At 43.9% G+C, this 12643-nt stretch overlaps 1 protein-coding gene across 2 annotated transcripts in view; it reads left to right on the plus strand.

The window, feature by feature from the left end:
- LOC139565853 (differentially expressed in FDCP 6-like) overlaps positions 1–9884 on the plus strand; it is a 12867-nt gene extending 2983 nt beyond the window's left edge. Inside the window, exons 4-12 of one of the 2 annotated variants that reach the window (XM_071386476.1) lie at positions 422–652; positions 824–970; positions 6888–6996; positions 7214–7425; positions 7558–7665; positions 7871–8037; positions 8302–8503; positions 8792–8882; positions 9008–9884. In XM_071386476.1, the coding sequence (XP_071242577.1) occupies positions 422–652; positions 824–970; positions 6888–6996; positions 7214–7425; positions 7558–7665; positions 7871–8037; positions 8302–8503; positions 8792–8882; positions 9008–9207 (1467 nt within the window). In that variant the 3' untranslated portion in view covers positions 9208–9884. Of the gene's footprint in view, positions 1–421; positions 653–823; positions 971–6887; positions 6997–7213; positions 7426–7557; positions 7666–7870; positions 8038–8301; positions 8549–8791; positions 8883–9007 lie in introns of those variants that run through there. The other variant, XM_071386477.1, reaches the window with a different exon arrangement.
- Positions 9885–12643: the final 2759 nt, after the last annotated feature.

A 12643-nucleotide genomic window follows, 5' to 3' on the forward strand; every position in this document is an offset into this window, starting at 1 on the left:
TGGCCATTTTGACTACACAGTATGCTTTGACGCTTGCAGTATACAAATTGTATGTTTATCGATTAGCCCCTCGCTTAGTGGAGGCTGCTGAGGGAGAACAGCTCATAATAATGGCTGAAACGAGCCCGTCCTCCCTAATTATGGTGCCACCATCCTCCTGTTCATTTGCTAAAATATCTCTACTCTAGGTCCTTACTTCCTGTTCTCCTCCCACTAAGCAGGAAGTCAGAGTAGAATAAACCAATAGGAGGGAGGTTTAGTTTCCTGTTGATAACATCTGCAGGCTTTATGAAGATGTGTTGCAACTTGCTGACCACAGCATTATCCCTTAACTAGATCACTTTCTGAATATGGGTCCCAGCAAATTGAGCCATAAAAGGATAAAGATATTTTCTGACTTGTAACGCACACACACACGCAGGTGGAGTACCTGCTGAAGAAAATCTCCACTGCGATGAACCAGGAGTGGGACGGCAAGCCCCTAGAGGACCTGCTATCCCAGGATGCCTCTGTCCAGGAGGAGGGCATGTCGGTGTGGGTGTTCCTGGATCACATGGGCGCCGGGAGGCTGCTGAGGGTCAGCAATGCGGGTGCCTTCAGTCTGGCTCTGGACCAGGTCTTCTTGGAGATGTACCACAACGTCCTCAAGAGGGTGAGTTGGTGGGACTGTGGATGTGGCTCCGGGTGGGGCTGTGTGTGTGGGCTGTTTTTATGTGTGTGTGTGTGTGTATATGTGTGTTTGCGCTGAATTAAATTCACATTACAGGGACAATGATCGATCCCTCTCTCTCCCTTTCTGTCTGTCTGTTTCTCTCTCTCGCAGGGTTACATGTGGAAAAAGGGACATGTGCGCAGGAACTGGATGGAGCGTTGGTTTGTACTCAGGCCATCCTTCATGGCCTACTACGCCAGCGAGGACCTGAAAGACAAGAAGGGAGAGATTCCATTGGACCAGAATTGTGTTGTGGAGGTAATCTTGTTATTCTGGTTCATCTTTCAATCCACAAAACTGTTAGAAAAAATCTTGGCTAGGATAATATTTTTTTTTTGCTAATGGCTAAGTGAATCGCTAATGTGTACCTGAGACAGAAGTACACTATATATACAAAAGTATGTGGACACCCCTTCAAATTAGTGGATTTGGCTATATTAGCCACACCCGTTGCTGACCGGTGTATAAAATCGAGCACACAGCCATGCAACCTCCATAGACAAACATTGGCAGTGGAATGACCTTACTGAAGTGCTCAGTGACATTCAACTTGGCACAAGTCAGTTTGTCAAATTTCTGCCCTGCTAGAGCTGTAAGTGCTGTTATTGTGAAGTAGAAACGTCTAGGAGCAACAACAGCTCAGCCGCAAAGTGGTAGGCCACACAAGCTCACAAAACGGGACCGCCAGGTGCAAAAAATCAGCTGTCCTCAGTTGCAACACTCACTACCGAGTTCTAAACTGCCTCTGGAAGCAACGTCAGCACAATAACTGTTTGTCTGGAGCTTCATGAAATAGGTTTCCATGGCCGGGCAGCCACACACAAGCCTAAGATCACCACGTGCAATGCCAGGGGTCAGCTGGAGTGGCGTAAAACTCGCCGCCACTGGACTCTGGAGCAGTGGAAACGCGTTCTCTGGAGTGATTAATTATACTTCACCATCTGGCAGTCTGACAGACATCTGGGTTTGGCAGATGCCAGGAGAACGCTACATACCCAAATGCATAGTGCCAACTGTAAAGTTAAGTGGAGGGGGAATAATGGTCTGGGGCTGTTTTTCACGTTTCGGGCTAGGCCCCTTTGTTCCAGTGAAGGGAAATCTTAACGCTACAGCATACAATGACATTCTAGACGATTCTGTGCTTCGAACTTTGTGGCAAGAGTTTGGGGAAGGCCCTTTTCATGTTTCAGCATGACGATGCCGCTGTGCACAAAGCCAGGTCCATACAGAAATGGTTTGTCAAAATCGATGTGGAATAACTTGACTGGCCTGCACAAAGCCCTGATCTCAAGCCCATCGAACACCTTTGTGATGAATTGGAACGCCGACTGCGAGCCAGGCCTGTTCGCCCAACATCAGTGCCCGACCTCACTAATGCTCTTCTGGCTGAATGGAAGCAAGTCCCTGCAGCAATGTTCCAACATCTAGTGGAAAGCCTTCCTTAGAAGAGTGGAGGCTGTTATAGCAGCAAAGGGGAGACCAAATCCATATTAATGCCCGTGATTTTGCAATGAGATGTTCGACGAGCAGGTGTCCACATGCTTTTGGTCATGTTTAGATTTTTTAAATTCAACTTTTATTTCTACAGGGTGGGTCACCATTGAGACCAGGGTCTAATTTGCAAGGGATCCCTGTGAACATGAACATACAATAAATAAAACAGGATTCATCTAAACAAACACAACTCACATCACCTCCCTTAAACTCCATCTAAGCGCTCCAATGGAGAGCAGTGAGTCTAATTTCAAGGTGACCTGAAGGCTATTCCATGAGCTGGACCTCCAGAAGCAGTCAGTCCAGAGGGTGGGTCTGAAAATGGCTGGATCTTCAGTTAATACGTGAGCTGATGTAGTGGGGGGAGTCTCTGAAGAACCGCTTTATGTACAAAAAGTAGCCAGTGCTGGACCCTTCTGGTAGTTAGAGACTCCCAGCCAATGGAACTATACAAAATGCAGTGATGTGTACGGAACATTGTCCCCAGTGATAAAAAGAAGTGCTGAATGCTAGTTTGAATCTAAAGGTTTTAAAGCAGAGGCTGCCACATGCATGTACAGTCGTGGCCAAAAGTTTTGAGAATGACACAAATATTAATTTCCACAAAGTTTGCTGCTTCAGTGTCTTTAGATATTTTTGTCAGATGTTACTATGGAATACCGAAGTATAATTACAAGCATTTCATAAGTGTCAAAGGCTTTTATTGACAATTACATGAAGTTGATGCAAAGAGTCATTATTTGCCGTGTTGACCCTTCTTTTTCAAGACCTCTGCAATCCGCCCTGGCATGCTGTCAATTAACTTCTGAGCCACATCCTGACTGATGGCAGCCCATTCTTGCATAATCAATGCTTGGAGTTGAGTTTGTCAGAATTTGTGGGTTTTTGTTTGTCCACCAACCTCTTGAGGATTGACCACAAGTTCTCAATGGGATTAAGGTCTGGGGAGTTTCCTGGCCATGGACCCAAAATATCGATGTTTTGTTCCCCGAGCCACTTAGTTATCACTTTTGCCTTATGGCAAGGTGCTCCATCATGCTGGAAAAGGTATTGTTTATCACCAAACTGTTTCTGGATGGTTGGGAGAAGTTGCTCTCGGAGGATGTATTGGTACCATTCTTTATTCATGGCTGTGTTCTTAGGCAAAATTGTGAGTGAGCCCACTCCCTTGGCTGAGAAGCAACCCCACACATGAATGGTCTCAGGATGCTTTACTGTTGGCATGACACAGGACTGATGGTAGTGTTCACCTTGTCTTCTCTGGACAAGCTTTTTCCAGATGCCCCAAACAATCGGAAAGGGGATTGATCAGAGAAAATTACTTTACCCCAGTCCTCAGCAGTCCAATCCCTGTACCTTTTGCAGAATATCAGTCTGTCCCTAATGTTTTTCCTGGAGAGAAGTGGCTTCTTTGCTGCCCTTCTTGACACCAGGCCATCCTCCAAAAGTCTTTGCCTCACTGTGCGTGCAGATGCACTCACACCTGCCTGCTGCCATTTCTGAGCAAGCTCTGTACTGGTGGTGCCCCGATCCCGCAGCTGAATTAACTTTAGGAGACGGTCCTGGTGCTTGCTGGACTTTCTTGGGCACCCTGAAGCCTTCTTCACAACAATTGAAACGCTCTCCTTGAAGTTCTTGATGATCCGATAAATGGTTGATTTAGGTGCAATCTTACTGGCAGCAATATCCTTGCCTGTGAAGGCCTTTTTGTGCAAATCAATGATGACGGCACGTGTTTCCTTGCATGTAACCATGATTGACAGAGGAAGAACAATGATTCCAAGCACCACCCTCATTTTGAAGCTTCCAGTCTGTTATTCGAACTCAATCAGCATGACAGAGTGATCTCCAGCCTTGTCCTCGTCAACACTCACACCTGTGTTAACGAGAGAATCACTGACATGATGTCAGCTGGTCCTTTTCTGGCAGGGCTGAAATGCAGTGAAAATATTTTTGGGAGATTCAATTAATTTGAATGGCAAAGAGGGACTTTGCAATTAATTGCAATTAATCTGATCACTCTTCATAACATTCTGGAGTATATGCAAATTGGCATCATACAAACTGAGGCAGCAGACTTTGTGAAAATTAATATTTGTGTCATTCTCAAAACTTTTGGCCACGACTGTAGATTACATCACCATAATCAAGTACTGGGAGAAGCATTGCTTGAACAATCTTCCTTCTACTTTCCAAAGTGAGGCAGGATTGATTTCTATAAAAGAAACCAATCTTAATTCTCAACTTTCTTGTCTGTTTTTCAATGTGTGTTTTAACAGGCAGCTTATCATCAATCCAAACACCCAAGTATTTATAATGGAGGACTTGTTCCGTTTGGGCTCCCTTCAATGTGCAAATATGTAGGTCCTCAAAGTTAATATTACGAGACCTGGAGAACAACAAACTTGGTTTTATTAGCATTTAGCACTAGTTTAAGATCATTAAGCAATTTTTGAATTTTTGAGTCAAAACCATGCTGAAGGTTATGAATGGCCTGCTGTTAAGAGGGGGAACAGGAGTAAATAACTGTATCATCCGCGTAGAGATGAATGTTACAGGTTTTAACAGATAGACCAATATTATGTATAGAAATAGGGAAGAGAACAGGGCCAAAAATCGACCCCTGCGGTAAACCTTTCATAATATTGAGGAAGCTAGATTTGATACCATCAGTACAAGTTGTGTCCTGTCCATTAGATAGTTATTGAACCAACTGCAATATGCCTGACCTAGCGTATTTCACACAACCTTTGTACAAGTAAGAAATGGTCAGCAGTATCAAATACTTTTGACAGGTCAATAAACAATGATTTTTATGGTGTAAACAATATAGCACATCATATAGACAAGTGTAGCTGCTGATACAGTGCTATGTCTGTTAATCTGTCTGCATATTTCAAGACATGGCATATGGGGATGTAGTGAGATACCCAAAGGGCTGGATGATTCTCTTGTCATCACTCATCTTGAAAAAATGTATACTATATTTAACAAAAATATCCACCTGACTGGTGTTGCATATCAAGAAGCTGATTAAACAGCATGATTATTACACAGGTGTACCTTGTGCTGAGGACAATAAAAGGCCACTCTAAAATGTGTAGTTTTGTCACACCGCACAGATGTCTCAAGTTAAGGGAGCATGCAATTGGCATGCTGGCGGCAGGAATGTCCTCTAGAGCTGTTGCCAGATAATGTAATGTTTATTTCTCTACCAAGGCCAGCATCCCGGAGTCGCCTCTTCACTGTTGACGTTGAGACTGGTGTTTTGCGGGTACTGTTTACTGAAGCTGCCAGTTGCAGACTTGTGAGGCGTCTGTTTCTCAAACTAGACACTCTAATGTACTTGTCTTCTTGCTCAGTTGTGCACCTGGGCCTCCCACTCCTTTCTATTCTGATTTAGGACTATAAATTCTAACTAGTGTAAATGTATCATTATCACCAAGGGCCACATTTTGGACTAGACATTCAAACTGCTTAGGGACAGAGGTAGTGAGAGATACAGAAACATTTAAGTTGTCCTTTGTAAATATGGCGACACCTCCACCTCTGTCAGATCCAAAACATTATAACCAGCCAGAGACACATCAGTATCCGGCACAGTCTTATTTAGCCAAGTTTCCCTCAAACCCTCCCATCTATCTCTGAACACCATCCAGTTTTGATTTCTATTTGCCATATATTTTTCAACTGTGCTATGATGTTTCACAAAAGTTCTGAAACTTTCTATTTTCATTGTTTCTACAGATTGTTTTTTTTATAAAAGTATTATTATATTATTATTATATTATTGATTGTCTATGACTTTAAGTCACTCAACAGTGCTATTTGCAGAGTTAGCTCCAGGCAAATGTTGCAATTCTTTAACCTTTCCTGGACCTGTGACCAAAAACAAGCTACATATGGACAGTACCAAAACAAATGATCTAATGATTCTGTCTTTTCGCAGCAAAGTCTGCAGAGCTGGGACGGTTTTATCCCCCATATATATATATAAAATGTAATTGGTTGCAAGAATTTTGTATAATCATTTAAATGGAACAATTTTAAGTTTTGAATCCGGCGTCGTTTTGTGTATCAGTTCATAAACCATGTGCCATGGAATTGGTATATCGAAAATCACTTCCCAACTATATGGCAATCTATATGGCACAGCTGTCCATTTTTGGTCCTTAAATGAAACTGGTATACTTTTTTATTTATCAGAATTTTATTTAACCACTTTTGGTCTTTAATGCAGGGCCGACAGACAAGTTCCTTATTCTTTCCCTCTTCCCTTTTTGTGGTTTCAGATATTACCAGAATGTCCACATTGGTTTGAGAGGTCAGAGTTCAAGATCAAACTTCTGGCATTTACATGAATCAGTCCAACGCCACAGCTGCAGGATTTCATATCAGAGTCTAATATCAGCACACTATGCTCAGTTGGTAACCCCATATTTGAAAATACCATAGGGTTAGCTTGAATTGGTATAGATACAAGCTTGTCTAGAACTGTACCATTGGGCCTATATTTTGAACTAGGATGTGGATTACAACAAGAGTCAATGAGGGTTACCTGTTGCGAGCCTGATGCAAATACGGATCATTTAAGGTTGGGATTATCTGAGCGGAACTTGGGGTGTTGATAAGTCAATGTCACCCTGGTAGTCAACCACCAGTTGTCCTCTCTTTGTCTTAGGCTATTCCAGACAGGGATGGGAAGCGTTGTCTCTTTTGTGTGAAGACCACCAGCAAGACCTATGAGATGAGTGCCGCCGACCAGAGACAGAGGGTGGAATGGACCCAAGGTGAGGGGATGTGAACAAGTGTAACGCCCTGCCTGAGACACAAGCCTAATTGTTGTCCTCGGACCAATAGGATATCCTGTTAAACTAATGGTTAAAACATTTGGTTGGCACGCGGGAGACCCCTCGGTTGAAAAGCATTAGGGAAAGAACATCACTTTTTTCTGATTCTCCTGTGTGTCTGTGTGTGTGTGTGTGTGTGTGTCCTCTTTCTCCCCAGCCTTGCAGACTGCCGTCCGTCTCCAGGGTGAGCGCAAGTCCTCCCTGCACCAGGAACTAAAGCTGAAGAGGCGGGTCCAGCGCGAGCAGAGTCAACAGGAGCGTAGCCTGAGCGCCAGCAGCAGCCGCGGCAGACAATCAGAAGAGCTTACCATTCAAGATCTGGAGAGGGAAAAGGAACGGCAAGGACAGGAGATAGAGAGTATTATTCAGGTGAGCAGGAGGGAGAGAGAGTGAGGCATTAAAAGAGGAGAGATAGAAATGATGAGTGGGGGAAAGAGGGGGTAATGCATACATAGTATACAGTACTTAACATGACATGTAGGGTGTATTTGTGTCCCACAGCACCAGCGAGAGGTGGAGGCACGGCGCAGGGATGAGGAGGAGAAAGAGAGGGAGCAACAGAAGGAGGTCCAGAGAGAGTTGGAGAGACAGCTAGAAGAGGCAGAGAAGGTGAGATCATGTACTGAAGAATGAGGTTAATTAGTGCACCTGTGTAGGTTCCCCAGATAAATGATTAGTGTGTGTGTGTGTGTGTGTGTGTGTCTGTGTGTGTGTGTGTGTCTGTGTCTGTGTGTGTGTGTGTGTGTGTGTGTGTGTGAATGCATTCGGTGTACATGTATACATACCTGATTGCCTGTCTGCGTGTGTTCCCCAGATGCGGGAGAGCATGCAGGCTGAGATGGCAGAGAAAGAAAAGGAGGCCGAGCAGCAGAGGAAGAGGATCCAGGAGCTGGAGCTGACACAGCACAAACTGGAGGCTGCTCTCAACACAGAGATACAGGCACACATGGAGGAGGAGAGAGTCAGGCTGGAGCTAGAAGGGTAACACACACACACACACACACACACACACACACAACACACACACACACACACACACACACACACACACACAGACACACACACACAGACACACACACACACACACGGCTGCAAGACTAAAGTCACAGATCAGATCACCAAACGTCCCTGCCTATTGCATTAGAATGGTCTTCTGTGTCCTTATGTCCCTCATCCTCTCTCCTATCTATCATTGTCTCCCTTTCTACTGTCTCTACCATTGTCCACCTTCCTCTCCTCTCCCAGGGTACTGCAGGCAGAGGAGGAGAAGAGCAGGCAGTGTCTGCTCCTCCAGGAGCAGCAGGAGGCATCCCGCCACTTCAGCCCCACGGAGGAGGCCCCAAACGGAGCTAAGGAAGAGCGGCCGGCCCCCTCTGCCCTCCACTACGCCTCCCAGGAGCTCCAGAGCCTCCGAGAGACCCGAGAAAGGAGTCACCAGCACCTGGAGGTGAGAGCGAGGAGATGAGAGGTGGAGGAGAAGAGGTGGCAGGAGGTGAGGGGAGAGCAGGATAAGGCTATTGTTCAGGATCTCTAGCTACAGTGGACTTTAGGCAGCCATCATTTCCACATTGAAAACGCTTTATATAATTATTTGCAGGTGGAATTGTTGCATAGGGTACCTATAAGTCAATAACAGCTAGTAAATGATAGATGGTAAAACAAAGTGCAACTGACATCAACTTTGTAACTAGCAGTATGTTCTCATGTCCTTGTTTCCTTCTCTCTGGGTCTGTAGGAAGTTCAGGAGAAGCTTCGTAAAGCCAGCATCCATGTCCGACACTGGAACGTTCAGCTCAACCGCCTAATGAAACCCATCGCTCCTGGGGGTAATGCTCTGCCATGCATTTCTCTCTCTCTCTCTCTCTCTAAAAAAATACTACAATAAGAAATCATATTTGATGGACAGTCAATAAAATATACTAAATATGGTATGCCATATCTTTTGCTACAGACAAGTTATCATCGTTGCCAGCGAAAATCACCTGCCCGAAACAGGAGGGGGCGTTAGCCAGCAGTGAGTTTATCGCTAAACTCCAACCAAGAGCCAATCAAGAAACTCAGCAAATACTTGAGAGCCAATCGGCTACAGAAGAGAAAGGGCTAAAGGAACAGGTGGAAGCTATCACCCTGTCAGAGCCTGGGGGATCGTGATGTGTCATGGGTAAATTGTGACTGACTCACTGACTGATCTACAAATAATATTGTAGTTATTTATGATACAAGGATCTTTGCAGATCAGTCATTCGGCAGTCGTCTGTACTGTTGGCTGGAATGTCGAACATTCCCAGTTGTTTTACATGTCAACAGTCTGGCCGAGTTCCTGCCCGACTAGATGTGCAGGTGTTGCATTGCATCAATCAATGGTTGCGTGCCACGTCATCGACTGTGCAGTCGGGCATCAGATTTCTACATCATATGAGGTGCTTAGCTGATGGGTTAAATACCACTCCAGGCTTTGTAAGATCTGGAATGTAGTCGGGGAGGAACTCGACCTCTACCAATGGTAGCGCTGACTAGGAGATGAGTAGGATCTGTAAGAAATGTATTGATCGAGGAGATACTACCTGTGCAATAAGAATGCTTATTTTAGTTTCTTCCTTCACAAAAAATCTTCCGTTCCGTATGAACATGACTAATGATGAGGACTATGATTCTTGGAAGGTGGACCCAGTAGCCTATACACTACTTCAAGAACTGGGAAACACCTCATCAACCAACTGACTGTTCAGATTTCCATCTTGCTAGGGGACAACAGTCATTGTAAATGATAAAATACCAAGAATAAACGACAGGTTTGAATTTCTGTACAAAAGAAGTGCACATACTGGTATGTAGTGTGTGAACAACGTGATTGCTCTCTTCTCCATTTGATACAAGGCAGTCTAACAAACCCATGTGTGCCATTTTATTGTCAGGAAAGGAAAAGTGTCATGTCAGGAAAAATCGGGACACGCAAATATGTACAGTCCCCTTTTGAAATAGGCCTAATATTCAGCACAACGTTTAATTATGAGAGAAAGACAGATTATTTTTTTCTCTTTCTTTAATTGTTGAAATTCAATCTCTTTGAAATAATTTCTTAAATCCTTTAGAAAAATACGTCTGTGGCTCACATATACACATACCGATGCCTAATATATATGTAATATATGTACTAATATTTAAAATAAATATATCTAAATACATGTCTTACTCATGTACATATGTCACATATAGTATCACACATCATACAGAATATCGAGTGGTTGATGTTTTTTCGATACCGAGGTAAAGACAGTCTCAAGTTGGATATTCGACAGATATTCGCGCTTTCAAACCACTTCAAATCAAATGTATTTATATAGCCCTTCTTACATCAGCTGATATCTCAAGTGCTGTACAGAAACCCAGCCTAAAACCCCAAACAGCAAGCAATGCAGGTGTAGAAGCACGGTGGCTAGGAAAAACTCCCTAGAAAGGCCAAAACCTAGGAAGAAACCTAGAGAGGGACCAGGCTATGAGGGGTGGCCAGTCCTCTTCTGGCTGTGCCGGGTGGAGATTATAACAGAACATGGCCAAGATGTTCAAATGTTCATAAATGACCAGCATGGTCAAATAATAATAATCACAGTAGTTGTCGAGGGTGCAACAAGTCAGCACCTCAGGAGTAAATGTCAGTTGGCTTTTCATAGCCGATCATTAAGAGTATCTCTACCACTCCTGCTGTCTCTAGAGAGTTGAAAAATGCAGGTCTGGGACAGGTAGCACATCCGGTGAACGAGCCACAAACTCCAAATAAGTGTCATTGTGTTGGAAAAATTGCACACAACATTGTACAGGTCTTATTTTCACGATTTGGACATTAATTCGCTTTCCAAGGCTAATAAACATGTGGAAATGTGAGCAGCATTTTGTATTCCTAGTTGAATTAGTTAGGGAGCGTAAACAAAGTACAAACCTTTTTCACATATAAATTTCAATAGCTCATTGGTCATGTGATCTACTTGACTCAAACAAGGTCCAGAATGTCCACTGACTACCCAAGGTTCAGAATGGTTAATTTAAGGGATCAATTGCTTCCCCAGTATCTGCATGAACTATCAGGCCAAGTGTTTTTGGTTGACCCTGCTGGACAGAAAGAGGAGGAGGAATCGGAACACGCTGCATATAAATTCAGGTCTTAGTTATTCCATTGTACTGGATCTAATACATATTAGCATTTTACATACATTCATAAGTGTAATAATTTTTTATGACATACTGTGAAAAATTCTCTTGGCTGCTGGCTCTGTCACTTTCAGACATGCGCAGAGCAGACTGAAAGGGGAAGGGTAGCTCTTGACTTGAACCACAGGTGTTCTCTGTAAAGAGAGAGTAATCCAAAAGGCACAGCCACACCCCTTGACTTTCAATTGGCACCATTGACCTGTATGTATTCTCTCCTGATTGGCTCTGTGGTCCACAGTCTGGCAGTCTGACTAAAGTGCCAGAGGTATGAGGAGAGACATCCTCCTTTGTATTTATGGGAACAAATATTTCCTAACACTTTGGATCCTGTTCTTGGACAGTTAGAAGACACAATGCACCAATGCAAAAAAGATATACTAATTACTGTCCATGAGTAACCTCAACCTTGTGGGTCTGTGGGCCAATAAAGTGCCAACTCAATTCTACCAGTGACAAGTCTCTCATGCCCCTATGTACAGGGACACAGGGCAATAGTTTTTAATCCTTTTTTTTGTTTTTAATCCTTTTTTACTGGAGTACACTAACCCCTAATTGGGGCTCTTTTCTTGACACATAGTAGCAGTTTACCAGATAAGAAGTCAAGAAGATCAAAAAGTAGATTGTTGTAAGGGTGTATTACGTCCTGTGCTGGCCACATTGTCATATCCATTCTAGATTCTGAGTGGTAAAATCATATCTGAAAAATGCCTCTATGTATGTGTATACATTTTCCCCCAAGACAGAACTGTCTAAGGGGGTGGAGTTGCAATCTACTGCAGAGTTCTGTCATGCTATCCAGGTCTGTGCCCAAACAGTTTGAGCTTCTACTTTTAAAAATCCACCTTTCCAGAAAACACTGTTGCCACTTGTTACAGACCCCCCTCAGCCCCCATCTGCACCCTGGACACCATATGTGAATTAATTGCCCCCCATTTATCTTCAGAGTTTGTACTGTTAGGTGACCTAAACTGGGATATGCTTAACACTCCGGCCGTCGTACAATCTAAGCTAAATGCCCTCAATCTCACCCAAATTATCATGGAACCTACCAGGTACAACCCCAAATCCTTAAACTCGGGCACCCTCATAGATCGGGCACTCTCTCATCCTGACCAACCTGTCCTCTAAATACACCTCTGCTGTCTTCAACCAGGATCTCAGCGATCACTGCCTCATTGCCTGCATTCGTAATGGGTCCGAGGTCAAACGACCACCCCTCATCACAGTCAAACGCTCCCTAAAACACTTCAGCGAGCAGGCCTTTCTAATCGACCTGGCCCGGGTATCCTGGAAAGACATTGACCTCATTCCGTCAGTAGAGGATGCCTGGTTATTCTTTAAAAGTGCCTTCCTCACCATATTAAATAAGCATACCCCATTC

This window comes from Salvelinus alpinus, chromosome 37 (genome assembly GCF_045679555.1).
Source record: "Salvelinus alpinus chromosome 37, SLU_Salpinus.1, whole genome shotgun sequence".
Lineage (NCBI taxonomy): Eukaryota > Metazoa > Chordata > Actinopteri > Salmoniformes > Salmonidae > Salvelinus > Salvelinus alpinus.